This window comes from Anopheles marshallii, chromosome 3, assembly GCF_943734725.1.
Source record: "Anopheles marshallii chromosome 3, idAnoMarsDA_429_01, whole genome shotgun sequence".
In the NCBI taxonomy this organism is placed as follows: Eukaryota; Metazoa; Arthropoda; class Insecta; order Diptera; family Culicidae; genus Anopheles; species Anopheles marshallii.
The window spans coordinates 31,028,129-31,054,939 of NC_071327.1; the positions used below are offsets into that span (position 1 = coordinate 31,028,129).

The following is a 26,811-nucleotide window of genomic DNA, read 5'->3' on the forward strand; positions in this document are numbered from 1 at the left end:
AAAATCAATCAGAAATGAAGTTTTCCGATGGCAAAAGATACGAGAATAGGGAATCGTAATAGCAAACGATGGTACGTTTTTCTACCGCTTTTTTGCCTGCTGCTTCCCGGGACTGTCATGAAACCGATTGTCGACTCAATTGATCGACCATCAAAAAGCGTCTATTAACCGCGTATCGGTACTGGCATCGATCAGCCCATTAGCAAATCAAAAAGATATAAATCTTTATTCTGTTCGTTTCGCATTGAACGCGTCCGGCATCGTTTGCCGTTCCGTTTTGGAATGGTTCGTTCGTCTTGCAAAGTTATCGCAAAAAAAGGGATGTAGTTGATTTGAGATTGATTTTTCGCGTTTCGCTTCGCGCAATGGACTCCTTTGTTGCCCTGTTTGCTTCCCCGATAGCGAAGCTCTTGAGCGAAGCAAAGAGGTGACGCAAATTTCCACCTTGCCTTTTTCGGCAGCTTACGGTTTCGGGACGGTTTGACGGTTTGTGTTTGGCCAATTTAAGCGCTATCACAACGGTCATTACCAGTTTCTTTGGCGTGCTTGAACGTTCGAAGGCAAAAGGAGAAACCATTCAAGCAGGGTACAAATGATAATGGGCAAATCATTACGGTAATGAGCTGAAGTGAACCAATTTATCGCGAGGTAAGCTGCAGCGAGCTCGGCAAAGTTGTTTTGCATAGTAAGAGTTAGGTGATTGATATTTACTGTGAAGCGGTTCGCGGGCGGAAAAGAATATCCCTTCGGGTAATTGGTGAAAATTAAATACCACACTTTCATCGACCGAACAGCCCTTGCTCGAATGTCATTTTTCCGCATCGATCGATTTTGATATCGACGCGGAACGACACACCCTCTGAACGGGATCATGTTCGACCAGGTTTTCGTGGTTGATTTCCACCCACCCGCGGTAGAGGTGGACATCCCGAAAAGGCCCGCTCCCGAAAAACCGATGTCAACAGTAATGAAATCAAATAAATACAATAATTGTTCAAGCGTCCTGATTGCCGCCATTTGCGGGCGCATACAGTCTGCATACCAGCAGGACGCACAGCACGTCAAGTGCTTTATTTACGGTCCACTGTACCAAGAGTGGCAGGATGATGTTCGCAAAGTACCGAACATCGACATCGAACGTTGCTGGAATTATGTTGCCCTTTTGCGGGGTGATGGAAAATGAACCTTTGCTACGATTTTGGAAATTGCACCGGCGGACATCGCCCGTTGGGAAGCGGGAACGCAACGCCACAGGATGGTGTTTTCTGCCCGAAACATGATTATTGTCGTCTGGACTGATATCGAACGTTTCGGACACATGGGACGTTAAGGCCCACCGCAGCATAACCGACATTGGAAATGATAAATGTTGATGCTATTAGTGAATTATTAAACAATTAATTTATACTCCCTAATCCGGGATGGTTGCGTAAAGGGGTGAGGATGGCACTGACTCGCATGCATATGCTGTACATATCACTGGCTTATCTGATGAGCTAATGCGCGTATGGGCTAATCCCGCCCGTTAGCTGCGAGTGGAGCAGTTGATGGTTAAGCCTACTTGAGCCGGTCATGACAGGTCCAGTGGGTGCGGGTCAGATGCTGGATGATATGAATTTGTAGTGGAATCTGGTAATTTTGTGCTCAAATCGCGTGTAAAGAATGATGGACACAATGGGTTATTGTGCTAACAATGCTTGGACATAATGCCTTGACGTTAAAAGATCTATGCAATCAAAGTCAAGCAAGTAGTGCTCAAATAGCAAAACTTTATAAATAAAATTAAACTTAATATTAATTAATATTAATATTATATTTATATTCATTACTCGAAAGTAGCTTCGAAGCATTGCTAAATTTTCATAACTAATTGTAGACATTTTTTTAAATTGTAAAATTTCTTAGTTGTGTAGAAAATAATAGATCTAAAAAACGCCTAAAGGAATGCAATTTGGATGAAAAAAAGATTGATAGTTACTAAGAACATATTTGAATCGTTATTTGCGTTTACGTTTCACATATTGATGTTACTTTGCGTAACTGAGAATATTATATTGATAGCGATAGTTGAATGTATTTAATTTAAATTAGTCAGTAATTATTAATGGATACGAAATATTATAAATAACTCATTCTCTCATCTCATAAAATGATATGAAAGAAGATATTTTTTATAAAGAATATTGTTTTTAATGCTAAGATGACGATGTGCATAAATTAACTCCAGAAACCCCGACACTAAAGCACACAAATTTAAACCCACTCCCACACGGTATACACCAGGTGAACCGGGTGAAGACATACTGCTCTTCCGGTGGAACGATTTTAATTGGAATTTTACCATCATCGTACTCATTCTGATCATTGCCACGGATGCAGGAATGTCAATTATCTACGTACCGCTGTCCAGTGCGAATAATTGTCAAATATTTATCTCGTCTCCTCGATCGCTCCGATCGTTCCGCCCCGGGTGAAAAATCTTAACGTTGAGGGAGTGAGGTAACAATGAGATTTTCCACCCGTCATACACACACATTCAACGATTGTTCGAAAGAGGAATTTTTGCTACGATTTAGTTGCTTTGTTTTCGGTGATTTGGTTGGACAAAAAGAAGGTTGTTGATGATGCCGAAAGGGTGGAAATTGTGTGCGGCAGCTGGTTCTAAAGACTTGTATGCGGGTTGTGATTTGAATACCACCTGCGTACTGTTGACTGCAAAACTGATCAAATGCACTTTAAAACGAATGCGCATTGCTTTTAGTAGATCACTTACAATGATATGATAACACGAACAAATAAACACTTCCCTCGTAAAGCACCCAGTTATCAAAAATACTCAACTGCACGATAATCGGTGCACGAAATTTCGTGTAACACGAATTAAAATCCCATTTGTGATGTTAAAAAAAAAAAACAGACCTCCTCAATTCATTTTACGACTCGCCCGCACGCTCTCGCTTTAACGCGTAACAAGCGGAAACAAAGCGAACTGCAATAATATTTTATTATCCTCATGAATTCATTATTATTATCATTTCACCGTTCAGCATTTATGTAAAACGGGCTACACGGCAGGAACCGTTTACCTTTTGCAAACCGCGAAGCCGTTCTTCTTCTTTTATCGGTGTGTGCACTTCACCTGGTGATAGCGAGAGCGGGAGGGAAGGAGGACGGAAGTCACCCGTCGGTGGCTTACGAAGGTTTCGGGGAGTTTCTGTAGCGAATTTTCCACAATTGGCTTCCGATGCCGGTGAGGGGTTTTGGTGTACAAAGTCCGCCCTTAATCATTTACTGTGCGGGTTTTAATTCTTTTGGTACACTGTTCCGGCTGTTGGCAAATTGGCAACCGGATGCGTGCTGCAGAGTTTATTGCTGCCGTACTAGGATTAGGTTGCGTTTTGATGATTTGTTTTGAGGAGTTTTTTTTTCAAAGGGGTTTATGCACACTGATGTAAAATAGTATCCAGGACAAGGAAGTTTTTCTTGAACAATTTTAATACTAACTTAGAAGGATGTGGGTGCGAATCGTGAAGTACGATGTGTACATTATTAATTACTTCAGCTGGTTTGTTTAAATTATTAGCGGTCACTCAACCGGAATCGCCGAAATAGAAGGGCTTGTGTTTTGAAATCCACATCATTAAACAATCATAAAACCTTCCAACCATGGGTGGAGCCAAATAAATTTTACAAAAACAAAGAAAACCCTTAAAAACCAATATAAGTTTAGCGTTGTAAAATTTTAAAAGTAGATTTTGAAGCTAAAAATCTAGGCCAGGGGATTGGGTTGTATAACGTTTACTTTATTTCCGCACGGTAACAACAATGAGGTACCATAATTTTCGTTGCTATAAAAACACGGGTTCCACACGGTTGAATCATTAGTTTGAACTGTACACAGTGCAAAAAAGAGCGCCCAATTCACTGAAACCAAGGACCAAAATTGACAAAATGCGCATTCAAATGGTACGCTCGTAAAAATGGCACAATCGTAAAACTGATATTCATAAACTTTATGCCACTCGATGGGCATTTCACGTGGTTTGTGTGGTTAGTGGGTGCAAGAGTCCATCATTAGCAGGATAATGTTTTATGGAGTTTTAATCTGTTTTTCGCTATCGGGTGTTGGTGTGCTGGTTTTTGCTACCATCGCAAGACACAACTGCCTTCAGGGCATCGGCTTACATTAGCCGGAGTTTGTAGTCGAGAGAAAAAAAAATAATACCCCACCCAGCCCACAGGTCCATTGTAGACATGCGGAAACGCACCGATGATTGACTGTTTTCCGGGGTTTCTTCAGGATTCCTTTCGAATTTGCCAACATTGTCGCACAACACAAAAAGCAACAAAAACGATATTTCGCCAAAAGGATTTATTTGAATAGGCGGAAAGTAGTAAAAATTGAAGCAGTAAAAAAGGAAATACTTTCAGTTCCCGAGGCAATGAATGCATAAAGCAAATGGAAACGCATTTTTCGTACGTATTTGTGCTGTTGAGACGCAATTAAAAGGAACTAGATGGAGCCCGGTGTGAGTGTTTGTTTCTGAGCCGTTTCCGAAGGTAGACATTCAAACGAAGGCCCTGAGATCCAGTAATCCGCTGCGTCTCTTGGGAAGTTTTGTTCGTGCACTCTCGTACACCCTCGAGGGGAAAATTCTGGACTCAATATTTTGAGCTGTAGGAGTGGAGGAGAACGAGGTGGGGGTTTAGTTTTGGTTAAACAAAAGGAAAACACCACCACCGTTGGAAGGAAGCGAAGGAACCGTAGGAAAATTGAAGCGCAGTAGCACTAACGCAAAGCTAATCGACTGTTGGTGGCTCATGGTGTGGATATGAGCAAGGTGAGCAAGGGGAAGGAAAACTAGGACAGTGGGAGAAAGGAAAGAAGCACAGGCGAGGGTCAGTAGCAGTAGGATGCATAAATGAATAGGAAAGGGATTATCATTGCTAGCGTAATGTTCATTGTTCGGAGCTAAGCACCGAAACTGGAAGTAATATTTGTGAAGAGTGGAAAAAGTGGAAGAAAAGGCCCACTCTGGCTAGGCATGGTAGTGTAATAAACTGTTGGTTTTTATTCACTTTTACCTACCTCAATACCGTGTGTGCAGTATGGGTTTTTTGGTTTAAAGGTTTCATGGGAATTGATGAATAATAGCTGTTGCAGGATGTAGGATGATTTGATATGAGTAGTTCTATATCTAACAGCGGTAAAGAATGCTTGAACATGTAAGATGTCTAAGAATCCCGCTTAGAGAAATAGTTGAAGCTGAATACTAACTTTGAATGCTTAAAGATTACGGAAAATGAGGAAAACAACAAATATTCTAGTAAATAAATTAATAAGTGGGCTTTTAAGCTGTTTTCTAAACAATAGTAAGTGAAAAATAAATGGTTTTGAACAATTGACACAACATAAGTTTAAATTGTCTACTAAATGTTTTAAGCGCCGTCTGCTGCAAAGTACCAGAACTGCTAATAAGCAAAAATTAAAATGTAACATTCTTCTTTCATCAATTAAACTGAAATCTATTTGAGAATTCTATAATATTAGTGCACGTTTCGAAATAGCACTAACACAATAATACACAATGTAGATTTACGGTCGGGCCGTTCTTATAAACGTGAATTAAAAAACAATTATACAATACAATACAACATTAACAGATATAAATTCAACTCTTTACTATTTGAAATACTTCAATACCAATTGATTAAAGGTGTCTAGCTCGTGTTTGTTTCGTAAAGTGAGTGGAAAATTTAATTTCCACACAAACAGAAAACTAAATCATGTAGCTCAATTCGCCTTTCGCCACTAATGAGCTGCAACCCCGGGGTGAGCTACAAACCGTCGGTTCTCCGGTAGCACCACGCATGGAATTGGAAGCTGTTTACTGCATCCATACCGGCACAGTGCAGCGCACCGGTCAGCTTAAAGTATTTAGTCTTAAGAGAAAGAAACTAATTGAAACTAACGAAACTTTTTTTCCCCATCGTGGCCGACCGTGTGTCCGACAAGCGCCAACAACAACACAAAGGTTGGAGCGGATTCTAGTTGAACCGGGTCGGTGCAGGAAAAACAAGGCTTTGGAATTAAAAACTTTTAATCTTCGGTCGGGCATATTGCGACGGAAGGTGCCGTTTTATTTCTTTTGCTTGCCCCACTACTCTCGTATGCATTAGTTTCCGGTGTGTAGGTTTTTCATTTTCCGTACCAGGTGGAGCTTTTTCTAACACGTTTTCTCAGCAAATAGTAATTCGTGGAAAATTCCGCCATGTTCTCACAAAGGATAGCCCTTTTTCTCTGGAGTGCAAAATGTGTTTTATAAAAATGTTGGAGAAGGAGGACTCTGCACCGAGGAAAGTATTTCTTATTCATATTTTAATTGCCAGGTTTCATGATTATGGAAATTCTTTTGGGTAAAGAATGTTCTATATCCAGTTTAATAGGAACGAAAGAAAAAGCGACCTCATACTGTTTTTCTAGATCATCTGCTATTACCTTTAAGCTTAACATTTTCCACCTACGACATCAATTCCAGAGCATAAAGTATATAAAAAATCCTCCCAAAAAAACCAAATATTCACAAACCCGTCCTCATGCTGGGCATGGTATTTATCCCTTCAGGCACAGAAAATGGGTAAAACGGCAGAGGAAAATCCCTGAAAACCCTCGGTATGATTAACAGGATACATGAAAATTCACTTTTATCTAGCCACTTCTTGTGCACTCACAGGAAGCGAATGTTGTCACTAATCCAATGAGTGGTTGACTCCGGGTTGGTGGTTTCTGTTCGTATCCTTGTTCGTTCCGTTTCGTTGTTTTATCGATGCGAGATGATGTCGTGCGAGGCCATACACTTTCCTTCAATTACTTTCAATCCCATCGAGCATCGGGACGTGCGTCCGGGTTGACGTTGTTGTCTCGCCTACAGGATACAGGTACCGTGAAGGGTGTCAGTCAACGCGAAGATAGCCGGACTGGGGGGAAATGTTATTCTCGACTGCATGACTGTGACGACACAGATAAAAACCGGACCGGCCGGTCGGTTACATTCGCGTCAGACGAAACGATACTCCACGGTGCCAGCGTGTGACAGTTTGTTCGGGAAACATGAACCCATGCGGCTGTTTTCATTCGCCAACACCTACCCGATCCGGATCCGGTTCATTGTGTCGGATCGTCATATTTTTGATGTTCATTTTCAGTGCGTTGTCGATTTTTTTTGGGGAGCGATGGCTACAATTGACGAGCCCCGGCGTGGCGAAGTGGTAAAACGGTACCAAGCCGTTCGACTCATCAGCTGCATCAGTTTACAGCGGGTTGTAGTGTTTTTCTTTTAACCGAAAAGGGTAGTGAAATATAAAATTTAACTACATACATTGCAAACAAAAACAAGTACACCGTACACAGCTATTCGACGACTCATGGGCGATCCGTTCCGTCCATTGCAAGCAGTAAGTTTCCGGTTACAAGGGAACATTGTAACAGAAATTGTAGCTTGTTTTCCCTATTTTTTGGGGCACAGAAAGTGTGGCCAGCTGTTAGGGGCGATGGGAGGTTATGCATGGGCAAGGCAAGACACAGAGCTAACAATTTGTCAACGGTTTAGTCCGAGCTGTCGTGCATTCCGGTGTCGCATTTCAGACAAATGCAAAATTGTGTACATGCCACAGAAATGTAATACGTTATTGGCATGCTGTTAAGGAAGGGTTTATTTTTGCGAGGGTTTACTTCCGTGCCATTTGAGAACACTGATACACCGGTTCCGAGTAAAAGTTTCTATCCATTTTTATTGACTTCATATGGATGGTTTATGTGGCGAAAGTTGGTAGAAATAGTTCACTTCATTCTCTGGAGTACTGTTTACGATGCACTTGATGAAGCATGCCTTTGGTCAAGATCGTTCGGTAGATGTTTTATCTGTCTAAAAAGCTTGTTCAATAACCGACCCGTCAGAAGGGTGGTGTAGCTTTACCTATCGCTTATTACCTTGATTGGCTTTTGATGACGTTAGGTCACATGTGCATAAGAGGATTACAGCACGAACTGTGGTACATTATTGATTAACTCCCAGAAGCTCCATTAATAGCTGCATGATGGGACAGCTGCAACGGTTGTGTCATCCTTCCGGAGCCTGATGGTGGCGAGTGAATTTTATTATGACAAACCTGTCAGCGACACTGATACCCATTCCTGCCACAAATCATCGATGAATAAATTATCCATCAAAAGGACGATTATTTCGGGCAATTTGTACGGGAGGCGATAATAAATGTAAAACAAGTGTGCAACTGTTTGCACTGGAAAGCGCAGAGGATTGGTCATCATGATTCGGTGTGTGTTGTGGGATATTTTTTTACACTTAATACGGGAGATTCACAGCCTATTTGATGAAGCACGTGTCGACAAATATGAAAAATAGCTTTAGTGGATGAGCTACATGCATGCAAAACTCCGCTCACTGTCCCGCAGTTGATGTTTTTTACGTGTGCGAGTTGACACATCGGAAGGGAATGTGCCCAATCTGTAAGCTTTCAACTTCATCCTGTGTTCCACGTTTCTAGCCTCAGAGTGTTAGGTCCATTGTTTGGGAGTGTGATGTGAGCAAGGGGGTCCCTTCCGGGTGGAATAAGTGATTAATTACCTGTCGCATGTCCGGCTAGCAGATCCCTCGAGGATGAGCCCGGCTTCGTTGCGTTCACGCCGAGTGCACTGACACGCACGGAAAATCGGGCGCCCGATTTTTGACGTTTCTCATTAATGCCCTTGTACAGCCACGAGATGGCGCACGGTATCGCGCCGAGATCTCCCGGAGGAGACGTCACCGTGCCGAACATTGTGCGTGATTGACCTGCAACAGGGAAACGGATTATGGGTTTATTGTGATTACTAAGTGCACGTTTCGCTTCATGATGTTATTTGAATTTGATAGAGCGTAAAGTTTTTGCTCACAGATGGCGCTGTGAAATGTGTGCATAAATGAAACAAATGTTAAATGACTGTTATTGTAATGGTTCTGAGATTATCTCTAAGGTGTACCTGTTTAGTCTGGATAAAATACGTTTTATTTATATACTTAACGAATTTAAAGCTGATTTGTTAGAGTACTGTTTTACAAGGTAATGTACACTAATTATTTTTAATAACATTGTCTTAAGTTTTCAAATATTTTTACCAAAGCGATATCAAATAAAACCGAATTTGCAATAGAGATACATTCATTTGAAATCCGAAGGAAAAAAGCGAGTTTCGGAGGAAAAAAACGCTTTAGACTAGAGGCGTAATAGCAATTGGATGGTATGTCTGGTGACAAATCTAAGGAAACGTGAGAACGAATGGGATTTCATGAAAACAAAAACAGAAAACCAGTCTCCATTGCAAACATAGTACACAGTACAATTTTGCGCCCGTAGGGTAGAGAGCCTGCTTTTGTGGAGGATCGGTATTCCACCGTACTCAGACAAACACATTTTTCGAAACAAAAACTTGCAAATGCAATAAAAACGGACAAACAACATTTCTCCATTGGTAGGTTAGACGTTTGAACATCGATCTATTGGGCGACGTACATTCTTTTTTCCCAGACCACTGCCGGAAGCTAGATATTGACATCCCTTTTAAATTTAGCCTACTCCTGTCCTGCCAGGCACGTTATTATGCCGGCTGGTTTGTGTCGTTTCGTGCGCCTATCAACGCAGCGCGCACACGAGTGCTTTCACGCCGTATCATTGGAATGAGATGCTGCAAGCGATTTATCTTGCAGTGAAAGTGGAATAAATTTTCACCACCTACCATGCGTCTCCATCGAGCCGGGCGCACACAAACGCTAAAGGAAAATACTTTTTCCCGAGCCTGTCGCGCTAGAAGTACAAGTGTAACGGCAGCTGTGACAAAACTTCCGAATTAAAAAGAGAAACAAGCGTGAAAAAAAAAACTGTTGTACAAAAGGAAACGCCTAGCGAATGGCGTGTGCAAACTTTGGTGGAAAAGGTTTTTTGCATGTTGCATACACCGCCTCACACGGACGGTACCGTTTTCGATTGCCTTTAGGGCGCAAAAGGGTCGTTTGTGGTCCGGTTCGAAGCAACACGCGTCTTTGGCGGGTTAGGGAATGGTCTGGGAGGCTGGCGGACGTTTGACGAAACTTTGCGATTAAACTTTGTCCACTTTGGTACAATCCGGGTCTAACACAGCAACCGTAAGGAATGGGACAAATTGTGTGCCGAGTGGAAAAGGTATAATCATAACAGCATGCACAGAGAGAGAGACACCGTTGCGCAAAGTGTCAACAGTGACGCAGTTGAAGCAGAAGCACTCGTATCCCTTTTACTGCAGCAGAAGGAGGATTTTTTTTTGCTGGGCTTGTCTAACCGTGCATCTTGTGCGTGGTGAAGATTTGAGCTGTGCACGACAACGATGCACCTGCATGCACGCCGGAGCTCAGTTTCGAAGGGATGAACAATCTTGACTCAGAAGGCTCTCAGCCAGAAGGAACGTGTTCATGGAATGGATTGGTGCAGCAGATGTTGTATTACTTTGTTATGAAATTGTTAAGCCGTTTACACGTCCACAGTTCAGACAAGTTTTAAGTAGTTTTGGTTGAAAGGTAAACGGTCGTACGGGAGGATTATCGACGTCTCTTTACATTGGATTGTTGGGATGGATAGGTTGAGCGAAAAGGAGGTTTTAAAAGTAAAATACTCTTTAATGTAAGAGAAAGCAACTTAAAAAAACTACGCATGAAAGGGTTCTATTTAAATGCACATTAAACACACCTGCACCCGGGTATCCTAGGGATAGAAGACATCCATCTGATCCTTCCAGTACGGCCGGTATCACCTCTGACAGTGCCGTCCCGCAGATGTCTTGCTGTAAGTGAAAACAGAAGAGTAGAAGTGATGGTTAAAAGCACTGTAATACGTCTGTGTGCTTCGCTACAGTGCATCAGTACTATCAGAAATCGGCCGGATTATAGCTTTCACTTTAATCCCTGAAATATTACTAATGCCCAACTGCGCTGAAGGTGTTCAATATTCCCTACAACTACGCCACCTCGGTGCAATCGGAAGGAAAGCACCGACACCTGCTTTCCTTCGTTAAATTAACACCGTTACATCGATTCCAGGCATCAACAGCGGTCGAAGGTGCTCGTTTTACGGGCACGGGCAGACTAGCGCCTAGTGCCTCGGGACGATTTTGTATTAAGATCACGTTTTTCATTAGCCAACTTTTTGTCACCTTGGCCGTTATTATCATATTTCGTACCACGGCTTGGGAGATGATAAAGATGATGGCGGTAGTATCGTCCCGAGCGTCTGGCAGATGGTAACGATGATATCGTGTTGAACGTTTTTACCATAAACGGAAGGAGTGAAGGTGATTGTCTACTTTTCTAAGGAAGGTTACGTTGATTGTCTTTTTAAAATAGGAAAATTGAACTGATAACATGGTAAGCAGAAGCATATTTCATGAAATAGATAACATGTGAAGAGTTGGACATAATGTGATTCACTAGACACGCCTAAACATATGCAATTCTCATGCTTATAAAGCTTTTTAAAAACTTCTGTTTTACTTTTTACAAACTAGAAAGCAACTTCCACGACGCAATCTAGTCTTACTTTTGTTATTTTATGATATGAAACAATGTCACATACGCCCTGTTTCAAATATGGTTTCTGATTGCAATAAAAAATGAAAACACGATTTTTCGATTACAGTACTTCGAGAAATTTACCGATATGAGTGAATGTTCCGTTGATGTGCTGGAAGCCTAAATCCCGGCCCCATTATTGATGGGAAACCATCCACCCAACGGAATCGATGCACAAGTTGAACTGTTTTGACAGCGTTAATGGACGGTAACGGCAGCAGAGTGTGCCTGAATTCCAACATGGAACGAATATTTTATGACCCGCACTCGATTACGCTTTAAATAATATCTCAAATACGTACGATTCGCCTCGCCCAGCAGACGCCTTCGGTCAGTTTGCGAGGGGTTGTTTTATTCCGCCTCCCATGAAAAAAGGTTCTAGCCTGCCGAAGTTCCGAATATCCAAAAAAGGGGGAAAGTTTGTTCCATTTCGCACACGGGCAAGGGTCGATTTTGAACCAGTTTCCCGGGCTCGTGCAGTTTACAGCCCATTAACTTTGCCGAGGTGTGATCAGTGGGCACATCAATTATGCACCGTAAGTAAACCGGTGATGTGGTCATGGACATATTCGCAAGCACATCCTGTTGGGTCGGATGACTTGATTGAATATCGTTAAGCGGTGGTAAGAACATTGGAGGAAGGTATAGTGCGGTTTGGAAGCGGAACGTAAATGAGCTGGAAGAGAACAAGCTGTGTTGGATGTTGCCGCGTAAACAGTGCCACAGTTGTATTCATGTTGTTAGCGGCAAGCTAAAATCTTGTTATGCTTTGTAGATAGTTGTAAGATGTACAACCATCTAAACAGGAGTATGGAAAACTGCATACCTTTAGGCGAAGTTTATATTATACTCCTAATATTTGTTTAACATGCTTGTAAGAAAGTAAGTAATTAAAAAATACTGATGGCTTTGTAAGCATTATAAAAAAAAATATTTCAAAGTTCCTTTAAACTATTTACTTTATAACTAAACTGCCGTCAGTGAACAGTACATTTCGCTTAATATTCGCATTTTGACTCACGATTGCATACATTTAGGCTATGCAGACCAAGAAGAAGTCCTCGTGACCACAACGGTTTGCTCTTTTCTTGTATGGTAGTGTTCATCTACCGTAGATTCGATTCAGATAGCACTGCTTGATTAGTTGATTAGATTGCAACTGACCGTACTGATGGACTGCACTGATACAGGCCAACCATCGTTCGTACATACCTGCGAGTCTTCGGTCGTAAATAATGCATCGAATGCAAACATTTTCGGTGCGGACACCATTGGTCCACGCTCGGATGGAGCCATCGTTGCGTTGCTTTGCGTTTCGGTGAGCGTCACCTGACGCTTCTTTTTGTCCACGGTCAGGTAGGTGGGTGCTGATGTGCCCGTAGTTGAGCCAGGCGCCGGCTGGTCCTGCTGTTCGCCGGTAGACGCTTGCCTCGGTGGGTCATCGGACACTCGGAGCATGACTTTGACCTGCGAAAAAGAGGGAAAAACAGACAAATGGAAGTGAATATTTTGCTAGGGAGAAAACCCTCGATTGCTACCGCTATGGGTGGGTGTGCTTGTTCCTTTTCGGATTTCACAGGCCTTAGGAAAAGGCCTTACAGTTGCAAACAATGTTGACGGTGGCAAAATCTTCCTGTTTCTGAGAGTGAATGGATCAGTTTTCCGGGCAGGGAAGGTTCTCGTAAACCCACAAGGGGTTGGAGTGTTCTACATTCGGATCAAGTAGCGGGAATCCGTAGCAGTGTCTACTCCCTGCCTACATGTGATCTAACGAATTAAAATGTTATACGATTAATGTCACCTACGAGCCGTTGGGGATGGACTCACCCAAAAGAAGGGTAGAACTGGTGACAGTTTATTTATTTAGAACCATCAGAAAGACCCCTTCTGAATCCTCAACACCCTCGTGGGAGGGCCATGGACCATGGTCAACTGGTCAAGGTGCGGGAGCATCAATGCCGAGCATTGCTTTCTGGGAAATGATTTTACGAGTAACGTACAAAAGCAAACTGAGGGTTAAACGAATTGCGTAAAAAGGGCGGTTACTGGACGACAGCACACACGCACACAATGGCGTAGTGGTTTGGTAATGAAAAATAACCACTTTAGTCGATATTTATGGCCGTGACTGGGTAACCGGTTTTACACCCGCTAAAGAGATAATGTATTTGTCGGCGCGGAAAAACTGTCTGAGTGCTGGTAAGGACTTTTTTGCGTGTTGTGGGATCAGACTTTTTTTCTAACGCGGGTGTGAAAATAAATCTGACTATTTTGCTGGCGTTTGTTTGAAAAACATTTTACTCTAAGGTGAAACTTGATTAAGATTAAGATTTTAACAATAAGTGCACAAGAACATTGTTTTAACAATAAGCATATGAAATTTTTATTGAAGTTAAAAACTTGGTTTAAAGCTAAACAACCAAACGTCGTTTGAAGTCACTACCTGTACTTGTTATCAGATTATTATCATCTGATGCGCACTTCTCGGCACCGTACCATTAATTACCAACAGTCAAAATACACGAAAACGGGTCTTCCATCATAATACTAACAGTTCTCAACTATTCCTGCTGGGTTTTGATTCCTTATTATCGCAAAATAAATCAGCTGTTTGAGTTGCAATAAAATGTTCTTACCGTGGCGTGATCGGTGTAATTATGCATATGCTTTATGATTATGATTTTATAAATACCACCTCAATGATTGCGCCAGCGAGTGCCATCCTAATGGACATGGATACAGTACACTGACTTGTTTTTTTTTCGCGCTCTCTCTCCTCTGGCGCCTTTCGAGTTAACGAAGGTGCTTAATATGGCGCGAGAAAGTCCTATTAAATCCATCTTTTATTCCCGTTTATTAGTGGGAAAGCTGAGCATGAAATGTGAGATTTTATTTTGCTGTAATGTCATGCCAAAGTCAGCTTACAGGTTTGCATCGCGGAAGCAACAAGAAAAAAACTCACACACAGAACGTCGAAAAGCCTGTTCAACTGGCGCCATCGTTAATGTTCGAAAGTAATCGTACCAACCATTTTATAGCTCTTTGTTTACGGTCGTGTTTATGGTCGTTACTTTTACCGAGCAGTGTTTACATATGAATGGCTATAATTTAATGTCACTCTCTCATGGCCGTTGATGATGGGTGTGTGTTTGCAAGTGACTGTGATACAGGTGATTTGGAAAGGACGTAGAAAATACTGACCCTGTACATAACCTGATGGCATGGCTGGATCGATATTTTATTTCTCCATTTCTCAATGTCAGAGTGTTTGGAACACGTCCAAAATTCACTAATAACAAGTGAACCTTCTTCGAGTAAAATCATTTCACCAAAACCATTAGAGCGACACGTCTCAATCGATTGCGCAACGGCACGTATTGGAATCCCCAAAGAAATGGCGCTTTACAAGCGCAAAATGTTGTATCTTAATAGGATAACTAGCTCTTTCCGTTTCGATGCGGTAGGCATTGTGGTTTTGCTAGGGATGTGGTCGACAAGTGACAACGACAATTGATTTAGCGAACCGTAAAAACCTATCACCAACCGTTTGGTTTTTCCCTTTGGGGGTGAGAAAAGTTTAAGCTCGACAATGCTATTGCTTTATCGGGTGATATTTTTCTTGTCATTTGCTTTCGGAATCGTTTTGTTTCGAAGGTCGGAAGGTTCTACCCACCGGGAAGGATATGACCTGCATCAGCCAAGTCTGTTTCAGTTGGGTCCAACTGGCTGGAAAGATAATTTTCCAGAATTGTAACCCAGTCCCGGTGGAAAATATTGCCCACACATCGTCACATACCGTAAAAGGGGTGTACTGTATAAGGCACACATTATCGGGTGAAGTGAACAAGGATAGGACTCGCTGCACCCTGAAAGTGGAAGCAACCGGATTGGTTTCCAAACTGGATTGATTTGTCCACACATAATTAACTTAATTCAATTAACTTTGTGGGTTTTCTTCGCAAGCTAAGGAAGCGTGTTTTTCCGAAGCCACTCCATTCAATCTACGAGCATCGAAACGTTGGTTCGAATAGGGGATGGTTATTCGCCTAATAAATGCACTCTTGAACACATCTTTCTTCCAAGACGACCCTTCTCGTCTGTGTACACAAGCCCAATATGCCACCCCGGGGTTCGTGAGCCATTCAAGTACGTGAAGCATTCTTTCTCTGGTCATTAAGGTTTTCCCCTAGTTCTTTTTTGGCTCCATTGCTGAGTGTTGCTGAATGAGGGTTTGAATAAACTCTCCGGAGATTTCCTCACCCTCTGGAATGCATTTTTCAATGAGGTCATCAATGTGTATTTTTTCCCTCTGGCATGCTCCATTCTCCTACTAGACCATGTCTTCAGGGGGATGAAGAACATCGATAGTAGACATGGTTCGTGATCGATTAATTAATCGAGATTTGACCCCAGCCAGAAGTTCTTACAAGGAAAGTGAAATGTTGGGTGGAACGAATCGATCCACCGCGTGCTGGCGTGAATGGCGTGCTGTAATGAAATTTAATGCATCAAATTGAGTCAGCCCTCGTTGGGGTTGGACATATCATCGCACAGGGTGGAGTGTGTGAGATTGTTTTGTTGCATTTTTCAGCAAGAGTTTAATGCTGAGCTGACAGTGTGCTAAGTATACGTGGATTCGTTTAGAAACTTTCTCTGCCAAGCAAATTGAAGCACACTCTATCGTTACCGCGAAGAAAGCAAGAAGCAAAAGAATTGTTTTTAAAGTTCAACAATCCGCTTGTGCGGAAGTTCAAAGATTCGCTGCTTCAGTGTCCAGCGTTTCTGTTTGTTGGGAAGGCTTGCCCTTTTTTACACCATTTATTCCTTTCGGTTTCTTTTACTTCCTTTGTAAAAGTTTACCAACACGCCATGTTTCGCCTTTCCACCGGCAAGTTAGTGTTAGATGCAAAAAAATAATCACAACTTCCGCATATTGTTTCGTTTTTTTCCATTCCCCGGGAACAAGTTTGCGTCGGTATTGTTTGGTAAAAGTTTAACTGTGTCTTTATTTGATTTCTTCCCAGCATTTTTGTCTCGGACCAACTTCTACCGACACGTGGTTACGAGCTTGTCGCGTGAGACCCGAGTGCTGAATGTTTCAGTGTGACTGAAGCGCGGTGGAAAATCAGGAAAGTTAGCACCGGAAAAGGCAACCAACCACCACAAATTGGAAGAAGCGGTGACATTTGGAGAAAACCTCTGGGCACATAATCAAAAAACCGTGACAGCTCCAGTAGGAAATGGCCGGCGTGTAATACAAAACAAAATAAAAAGGTGAGAGCACAAAAAAATGTACAGTGGAAAAGAAAATGACAAGGTGTCCTTTGCTTCTCAGAATTCGTTCCTGAATGGTCGAGAGTGTTGGATTGGTATTTTTTTCTGCTGCTCACTTGCGTCTGCACGTGCCACCGTGCTCACGTTTTACACACCTTAACAGTACGAAAAGAAATTTAAAGTAATGGATTCTTCCCGATACCACCGGTTCTACCGATGTCCCCTCGTACGAACGGTGGAGCATGATTTGCAGAAAATCGAAACTGCCACAATCTGACTGGAGCTCACGAGGGGTGAGAATGGGAATCGTCTTCGAAGCCAAACGTTCCTCGGTTGCAGATTTAATTTGATGTTTATTTAATTTGAAACGAGTGGCTCGAACTTTACCGTCACACCTTTTGCTGTCTCGTGCCTTGATGCCGGTAAGGTTGCTCGTTTCCCTGTTCCGTGTAGGATGGTTGTGTAGGATGGAGTGGCAAGGAAGTTGGAAAATTAGCTTCAGGTATGTTTTGTTTGGCATCATGGCAGTGATTGTGGAAAAGCTTTTTGCATCATACGTATGAAATAATAAGTTGAGCTCTGGTTAATAAAGGAATGTCTTCATTATCAAAATTGATTATGGTTTGAAAGTCATGAAGATCGCATAAATCGTGTAAATAGGTATCAGATTTGCATTTTGACCTATTAGAAGTATAAATTAGATTTATTAGATTATAAATAAAATGAACAGAAAACTAGGACGAAAGGAACAGTTGGTTACCGAAACATTTTCATTTCTTGGATGACTTTATATGAGCTAGTTAGAAGTCCTAACTTACATCACCAAGTTAGTTCGAATGGCATCGACCTCCAGGTGAAGAATGATGATAATTTAGCCACTTCAATTCTATATAAACGACACGTTTCAAGTGTTTTTTATTCAAAATAGGGTAGAGTACCTTAGAGTCATATTTAATTGTTTGGAAACTTTATCCTTTTTGTCTATGTGTTCACTTAAGTTTATAAAAATCGGAATCTGTTCGAAACTTCTGTTCTGAAAGTTCTATTTTATAAAATATTATCAGCTCTGGATTGTGAATCGTTATCAAGTTCTATAGAATTAAACAACTCAGCTGGTTCAAGAATTTTACAAGGTGATTAACTAGTCATTAATCACATCTTTAGTTAAGTGTGCTCATATAAAGGATTGTCTCTAATTTTTATCTTTAAGGTGTACTTTTTATTCACTTATTTCCACATTCTATTCAGCTAGGAAATGATTTTCTTTCATTAAATAGTTTTAATATTTTTTTAAACTGCTAAATTCACCCGTTCCGTGTAAACATACAAAACTTTCCCATTCATAACTTTATCTTCTTCGACTGTTCATAGTTTTGTGTAACGCTACCAGCCACTTGCTAAACAGTTTCCTTTCAAACCGTGAGCACCTTAAACAGTGAGCTTTTTAAGCATTCAAAAGTTATGCCGTGGTTGAAATTTCTTGTTGCTCCCCAAAAGAAAAGAGCAGATCATTTTACTTTGAATAAACATCGTACATAATTTGAGAACAGACTCCGTTCGCTACTTGAAAGAGACGAAGAAAAAAAACGTTTCTGAATATTTAAACAAAACGTTGTAGCAAAACATTCGGGACAAGAAACATGTTTCTCCTTCTTAGCCACCCGATCCTTCTTAGCTTCTTGGGAAATGTCTCAGTGGGAAGAGTGCAGATGTTTGGGAAAAGTTTTGTGCGAGTTACTTTGGTTAGCTTTACTGCAACGGAGATACCACACCGAATGATGCAATATTTTTCGGATCTTTATGAAGCGAGTGCTGCACCGAGCGGAGTCGGTTTGTGTGCTAGGTAAGTTTCGACTTCGAGACGCATAATTGGACAAAAGAGTACACGAGCCACGTTGCTGCAGTCCGGAGCAATGGGTGGTGCGGTACGGCCGTCGACAAAGCTTGCATGGTTAGTGAAGGAGCAAGTTTCGTCTATTATTGCTAAAGTGAAATCATAAATAATAATTAAAACACATGGGCAAAGTTCACGTGCTGAAAGCTCTGGTGTTAGAGTTCACTCCGGGGAGTCGGCGATCGGATGGGATGATGTATGGTGTGTGTTCTTATATAGACTATAGCTGTTACCATGATGAAGTTGTTTAACGCATAGGATTTTCACCGTATGCACTGTAGTGTGATAATTTATGTGATCCCAGGTTAAAAATGAGCAAATGCAGTTCTACAGCAAAGAATTACTTTTCCAATGGGAATAAATATGGAAAACAAAAACAATTAACATTTGTAAAATACTAATTTAGAATAATTTTTCATTTGATTTTATTATCTTTAAATTATGTTCCATGGAAAATATATCGTTCCTTCTAAGTCGCCTTTGTAATACAGCTCAATTGAGAGAAGAATTATACCCAAAAAAATATCAACTTTACTTGGTGTATAATAATATTTTATTTAATCCTTGCCATAGTCCACAAACGAAAGGTGACTGTAATCAAATTCTGAGCACCGTAAGGCCAAACTCAAACCCTTACCACGTTCAAAAGCCGCTACCGCAAAATGTTTGCCTTGGGCCATCTCCCGGTATCGATTCATTCGCAGCGATAGGCCACGGTGAACTTCTCTCGACGGGGGCTGTGCCGTTGTACAATAGGGAGGATTGCTGGGGAGCAAGGAGCAGACCGGGGCCAAAGTTGTCAACTTCGAAAAGAGAGACCAACCAAAACCAAGGGACCCGCACGGCAAAGCACAACATTCACAATGCGTTCCTGATGAAGATTTCCCTCAACGTAAACGACGGGAAAGGAAGTCTTTTGCGTGCGTTACACTCTGTGTGGTGGTTGTCAGGTAAGCGAGGCAAGGCACTTTTGTATAAATTAGCCGGTAGCGATCTTATCAAGAATATTCCGCTCAGTGGAATCAGCAGCTGAGACTGAATGTTGGCTGCGATAGGATGGCGTAGGCTCAGGGAATGCCAAAACCAACCAGCGAGTCGGTCGACTTTTTCGGCTACGGTGCTTCCCCGGAGGGCATGGATCCTTTAATTTGAAATTTAAATATAAATTTTCAGCTTATCTAAACGATGTCAAACGCTGCAGGTCTGGGATCGCTGGCACGGTCGCACGGGTGCGATGTGCCCAAGAGTGGGACGATGCGAGGATCGCCTGTTCTGTTGCTCTTTTTGCATCGGTATATAAAAGACGTACCTGTGGCGATGGTTGTTGTGGCTAGTGTGAACATTTATCCCGGTCTTGTCGCTGCTTAAAGATGTGTAAACAATCGGATTTACTGTGAATCGGGCAGGTTCTGTCAGGTACCGTATGGTATCGGTTCTCAGGTAGTATCCAATAAACGCCCGAATGTATGCAATCGGGCTAGACGTGACGGGCTTATTGACTATGGTTGCCCGTTTCGGTGGCAGAACGGACAAGAATAGGTAAATTTTAAATCCTTCTTACCGGATGCAAGCACCCGCGAAAAGCCTTCTTCCCGGTTCTTTTCAGCAAGAAAAACCATTTCCCTAACGTATGCACTGATACAGAATGGTGGAATGAAAATTTCACGGTGAATTTACTTCGTTCTCCGGCGGGGGTTTAGTTACGTATGAAAAGCTATTTTATTCCCATGCCTCGCAAAGGTCAGGGTGACGCGGAAAAGAGGAAGCGAACCTGTAACAGGCGTGGCGGGAAAGGTGCATTGAAAGTGTATGCAAAAGTGGCAGCACCGGCAGCTAAAATCGATTTTGGGGAAAATAAATTCTCTCACACACATACCAGGCGCTCTAAAATATATGCGACCAGACGGGAGATGCCTTCGGAAGTAAGCGCAGGAATGAGAAATATCTTCCAACCTGCGTTGGATGTCTTCACCGCTCACCTGGTAGTGAGGCGAATATATGGTACCGATTCAGTTCGGCTAAAAGAAGCATCCTGCAAAGGAACCTAAATGCCGCAGAACTCTCATGGCTCTACATTCCGCACGCCACACATGTGTCCCGTGTGCCTCGGAGCGTGTGTAAAAGGATAATGGAACCAGGCACAATCGAGATTTGTTAGATGGTTGCTATTTTTCGGGAGGCGGCAGGCTGAATCATCTGTTTTGCTTCCCGATTCCCATTCAAAAATGCCGGATAAAGATCTGCCAATTCCCGGCCCACCCTGGAGTGTGTCTGTATCGATGTACCATTTGCAGGTTGGGTTAGGCCGACTACGGACACGGAGAAACCATGGGAAAATCCCAAAAATAATCAATGGGTGCTAAGGTACCGGTCGCTTGTAGTATCTACTTCGAACCACCTTCATCATGGGTAAGGTTGTTGAGCAGGAAAATTGAGAAGATTGGGTTGAAAAATGTGATGAAATCAGTTTGGTGAGCGTGTGGCGATGCGAACAGAAGAAGTGCTGTCTTAAATTTTGCATAATCGTAGAAAATTTGATGAGTTTTATCGAGCAGGTTGGGCTTGGGTTTGGGTTGAGAAAGGTTTTGTATACAAACCGACATCAAGATCTTGTTTGTTAAGACGAGAATAAAGAATGCTAATGATCCAAATCGATGAATAAATGAATAGGAGAAAACAGCCATTTGTTCAACTACTTATGAAGGAGATAATCATGCATGAAAATGTGCTGTAAAGGTAGTACTCAGCAACGAGAATATAATACGAACAGAAGGTAAGCACGATTGTGGGAAGGCAACTGTTCGGGCAAACTTTCCCTAACGCAGAAAACTAATGAAGAATGCCGAGCTACCCGGCGGAATCGTAATAGTTTGAAGCATTTTATATTTATATATTCGTCAATCGGAACAATCTTCCATGAAACTTGAAAACTCTGAAGGATTGTTGTCTTGAAAGTTTATCATTTCCCGGACAGACTTACCGCCACTTCAGGCACGTTCCAGTAAGTCGGCTTCACTTGAACCTGTGCAGGGATGTGAAAAACGGAAACGATTGGCCCATTTGCTATTGCCGCTTGATGAGATGAGCAGGCTGAAAAATGGACCTCAACACGGTGAGTAGGGAAATTGAAAAAGGATGCAGCTGAAACTTTGGGCTGACGGTTGAGTGTTTTGCTAGGATCAAAGTTGAGCTGTGGTACTGAAAGCGGGATAGCAATAGCTGAATAGACGATGGAACGCTATGCCCAGGTGCTAACCTTACTAAAAGACGAATATTGTTACGCGAATTGCATAGTTTTAGGCGTGTTCTACCATTCATTGAAAATGTTATAATATTCTTATAAATAGCTTCTATTTGAACAAATATAGACAAAATCAAGAATTTAGCTTGTTTTCATCTTGATAAATCTTCCGGGGAGCCTTGTCGCCTGGGTGTCCGCTTTAAACTGAAACTTAAAACCATTCAAAAGGTATGTTTTCGCTTTTTATCGGCCATGGATTAGATTTTGATGGAAGGGTTTTTGTGCTCGTGCTCGGTCTGCAAACTTTCCTGCTTAAATGTTCAAATGATAAACCTTTGTAAAGCACGGAGAAGAAACAAACCAGTCCTGCATCCAATCAAAACAGAGCCAATCAAAACGGGAAAGGTCGAGTTGGTAGGTAGAACAGTACAGCCGACCCAGTTGCTTAATGTTTCGTAAACAAGTACACCACGAGACTAGCAGTGGCCGGCACTGTGTGGCGTTGGCGGGGATGACGATGATTTGCAGGAAAAGTCCGTCATCCAAGATAATGAATTTTTAAATTTTGACCCTCCAGAACGTGGGGACGCTGAGTTTAGCATTGCCAAAGTAGACGTCACATTTGACGTGAAGTAATCCCATCATTTTACGTATCCAAACGTTGCTACCAAGCGGATCCCTCCAATATTCTTCAACATTGTATTTCACTGTGTTGCGCCGGATGAGTTTCATATAGTTAGGAACTTTGGAACACACCCCTACCAATGCGTCTCCATCATCACTGCTGACTTCTGCTGGATGGTGGGTACTTTTTTCCCAATCGACGGGAAATGCGGCAGAATTAGTAAGTGCTCAAGTTTAATTAAGCAAATACACTGGGCCAGGATTTATTGTGCTCATGATGCATGACGTGAATAGTCGTAAAATTTTATATTCTCTCCCTCATCCTGGCAGCGCTGTTTGTCCAGCTACTGTCCACGGGATGTAGACCAGCGAGGGTGTTGTAAACACAGGGTGTGGAAAAGTGGCGAACCCGTCAGTGAAGCAGGCCCGCACACAAATATGGCCATAAATTATTTCTAATTAATTTCCCTTTTCCGGCGATGGCAATTTTTGGGGAGTATTGCGCTCTTTGTGTGCTGACAGGTTTTTGCGTTGTTGCGCCCACACTCTTCAGCGTTCGCGGTGGAATTTAGCAGCAAACTCCAAACCGAAATTGAATTGGAAAACTTTCAACCGTGCGGTTGTGAATGGTAATTGTGATGATGAAGGGAACCCGACTGTGGGAGTTTGAACAGGGAATTATTGCCGTTAAGTAAGGAGTAACGTTAAGACAGCATCACCTGCACGCAGACATTCGTCTTAGTACTGTTTTGACTCATCTCCACGTACAAAGAACCACCTTTTTGCGCCACGAAGCACATTTCAGATGGGGAATAATTCTCAACAAAATGTGTCCCAAGAACGCGTGAAATCTGTCCAAAGATTTTGTTTCCCTGTTCGGGCCAATGGCACTCGGTGTGTTATCGTCGATCTGTTTGCACTCAATTACGGGAATAAATAGTGCTTGAGAATGTAAACAGTGTCATATCTAATTGTCTGAGAGTTGGAAGCTCGTGTCGTTCATATGTCGCCTTCCTTTACCGGTTGAAGAGAACGGAAAAGGAGTTTTTGACTGCTTAAGATGGTTCTTCTGATGCTTCTTCTACTGCTGAGAAACGGGGAATGCCAGAACTTCTTCCGTATCGGGTGAGAAATTTGAATAATCCTGTGAAGTTTGTGGAACGAATTTAAGGCAGCTTGTGGGTAGATTTGCATACATTTGTGAAGGGTGACGACTAACAATGCGTCTAAGCGTTCGCCATTTCGTGTTGCAGCGTATTGTGATAGATGATGTAGCGATGTGAAACTCTTTTCTACGATTCTTTACGATTTCCAGTAAGATTGAGGAAATTTTTGAAATGAGCAATTATAACAGTGATGTAAAAGCTGTGAAAGGCAACGAAATTATTAATTGTACTGATCCTGTATCAAAACGTGTTAGTATTCCTTTCAATACAGAACAATTAAAAAATGCATACATTTAGGCGTTTTACTACCACGAAAAACAGGAACCAACAAGTACATAAAGTTCACATTGAAAATCAAAGCCTTCAGTTAAAGAACCATTAAAATAAGCCAAATATATTTCAATGTGCTAGCAAAGAAAGCTTTTTTATGGTATTCCTGTCAAATAGATTTAACTTTCTCTCTAACTGGCAAATAAACTGCTTTTGCAAGTGCTAACATAGAAACATGAACTGATGGCGATGGAGTACCATTTGCACTCTTGAATACTTTTCGAATAGTTTGCAAAGAGGCCCGCAAGCACTCACACGAACAGTGAAGACAGCGATACCTTAAATGTACGTACCCATCACCAGACAACAGCATATTTGCACTCACTTGTGGCCAACGTACGCTTCTGCCCGGAGGCTCACTTCGCCACACAACGCTTGCCCCGAAAGTGATATACGAATCCATTCATCCGGCCAACCATCCATTCAGCCATACGCGCGAGAAGAACATTCGCTCCGCCAAGTGTCATCGTTATCGTCGTTGGCTCGAAAAGCCGAGGGAAATGCAGGATGGGAAAAGTGCAAAGTCGAGAGACTTTTCGCCTCCATTTAATTCCCGACTTTCGAGTCGCCTGACAGCCAAACCAAACCTACCACCGTCCTATCCAGTGGGACGGATGTGTGGTGGCACTCGCGTGTAGCGTATCGTACACAAAAACACATTTGTCCTTGGTGCGAACGCAAAGAATAGTGTGTAGAAAAGGGATGAACAATGCGGGAGTTTCGCTTACCACCGGAAGGAAAACAGGGAATGTCCTAGCCTATCCTCTCGCAATCGGTAGCATTCGCGACGGAAAGCTTGGAAATACGCTGTCGCGCGCGCGTCCACATACACACGTACACTAAATCCGCACTTTAACATTCCGTTTGTGCGAGGAGTTTATGCCCAACGGTTTTCACCGTTCTCCATTACCCTCCTCGGATTCGAACACGGGACGGAGGTTTTCTTCCATCGATTTCCACCGGCGGATTAAGTGTGACAATTGGAATAATGTACGTCGTCAATCAGCTCGGATACTCAACCGTGGAGAAGGCTTTTGCGGAGCAGCGCAAAAGTAGTGGTACCGAAGGCTGGCAAGGATGGAAAAGTGGCCACCAGGACATGGGGAGCAGTAAAATTGTTCGGAAAATGTCACGTGTGTCTGGGAGCTGGTGCGCTTTCGGTGCTCAATTTCGTGGATGTCATTTTGATGGGCAGAAATGCGTTGGGGATGGGTGAGTGCGTTGTTTTGTTATCGGTAGAAAGCAAAAGTTTTTCCCCATGGTAAACTCCCCATGGTAAACCCCGGCCAGAGTTGAAGGATAGGGATAAAGTGGCTCTCAAGTGGTTGGAAAATCAAGGTAAATGGTAGTTAGTGTTATTGTGCTGGCTGGAGACTCACTTGAAAAAAAAAAAAAAAAAACAATTGGAACAAAAAACAACAAAAAACAATTGGAAGAAAGTACAAAAAACCTTTCATTACGTTACTTTAACCTGAAATGTAATAACGCAACATTAGAGGTTTATTGGATTTGAATATAGGAGATTTGTCTTGCATATTACACAACTTTAAGCGGTTTGTCGATTTGCAAGGGATGTGAAAACTCCACACAGTTCCAATATTTTATTTAGGAATGGTTTTAATATGAAATCAAGTATTTTTTTCGCCTTGTGAAAAATCTGCGATTTTATTTAGGGTGCATGCGCCTTGATGTATGCAAATTATTTTAAACAATTTACAGAGACTTATTCACATCCGAAGTCATTCGGAACAGTTCACTTGTCCCAAAAAATGGGAGAAGTTTCTGTTTAAACCGCGATGGTTGTAAACAGATACGGAAAATTAACGGTCGAAAGGACTTTTACCCTGTTAATTGAATACTTTCAGGTGTATAAAACAGGAAACGTCCACGAAATTAGGCTGAAAAGAGTAACTCGCATATAGCATGTTTTAGCGAAAAATTAGCAAATCCACGATTATTTGTACGTCCAACAAGCTTTAATACCGAACGATCGAGTCGATTTAGATAATTAACGTGGACTGTTAACAACCTGCTGAATGTTCGTGTTGCAAAGCTTATTAATAAGAGAAAAAAGGATCCTTCGAACGTGTCGACATTGCTGCACAAATAAACGTTACTATGTTTACACGTTCGCGAAAAAATAAAGCTCCCCCAAATGAGAACAAAAATTGCTCAGATTTCAAACCGACACGAAATTCGCGCGTCCATTTGTTTACCTTGTGCTCGGCTCGGTGGGTTTATTACTTATAGCCCACCAAAAACATACTCGAGTCTCTCTAGCTACGCCCGTCCCATCTGTCCCGCCGGGCAGCATGTTTCTTTGGAATTTCGGTATGAATTAAACATTTCACGCTTTGCCGTATTTGCGTGTGGCCGACTACCCGTCGACCGGTGCTTCGCCGGCCAGCCAGCTCCGGAAGGAGGAGTCTAATTTATTCACCGACAAGCAGACTTTTCACATTATGATTAATTGGGACACATTACGGTTTTATGCTAATGACTTCGTTAGGCTCCTCCGATCGGGAAGTTCCGCTCCTTGCCTTGTATGGTCCCGAAAGTTCATTGCGACACTGCACAAGTTGGTGTGGGCTCTGCAGTGGCAACCCAGCCTTACGAGGCCACCGCAGT

The 26,811-nt window shown here is 42.2% G+C and overlaps 1 protein-coding gene across 1 annotated transcript in view; it reads right to left on the reverse strand.

The window, feature by feature from the left end:
- The window catches only part of LOC128715741 (kinesin-like protein CG14535), an 87,328-nt gene that overhangs the window by 5,227 nt on the left and 55,290 nt on the right, over positions 1-26,811 (reverse strand). The window contains exons 5-7 of the mRNA XM_053810652.1: positions 12,867-13,121; positions 10,777-10,870; positions 8,646-8,852 (exon numbers count right to left, since the gene is read on the reverse strand). Coding sequence (XP_053666627.1) covers positions 8,646-8,852; positions 10,777-10,870; positions 12,867-13,121 — 556 coding nt within the window. The remainder of the gene's footprint in view (positions 1-8,645; positions 8,853-10,776; positions 10,871-12,866; positions 13,122-26,811) is intronic.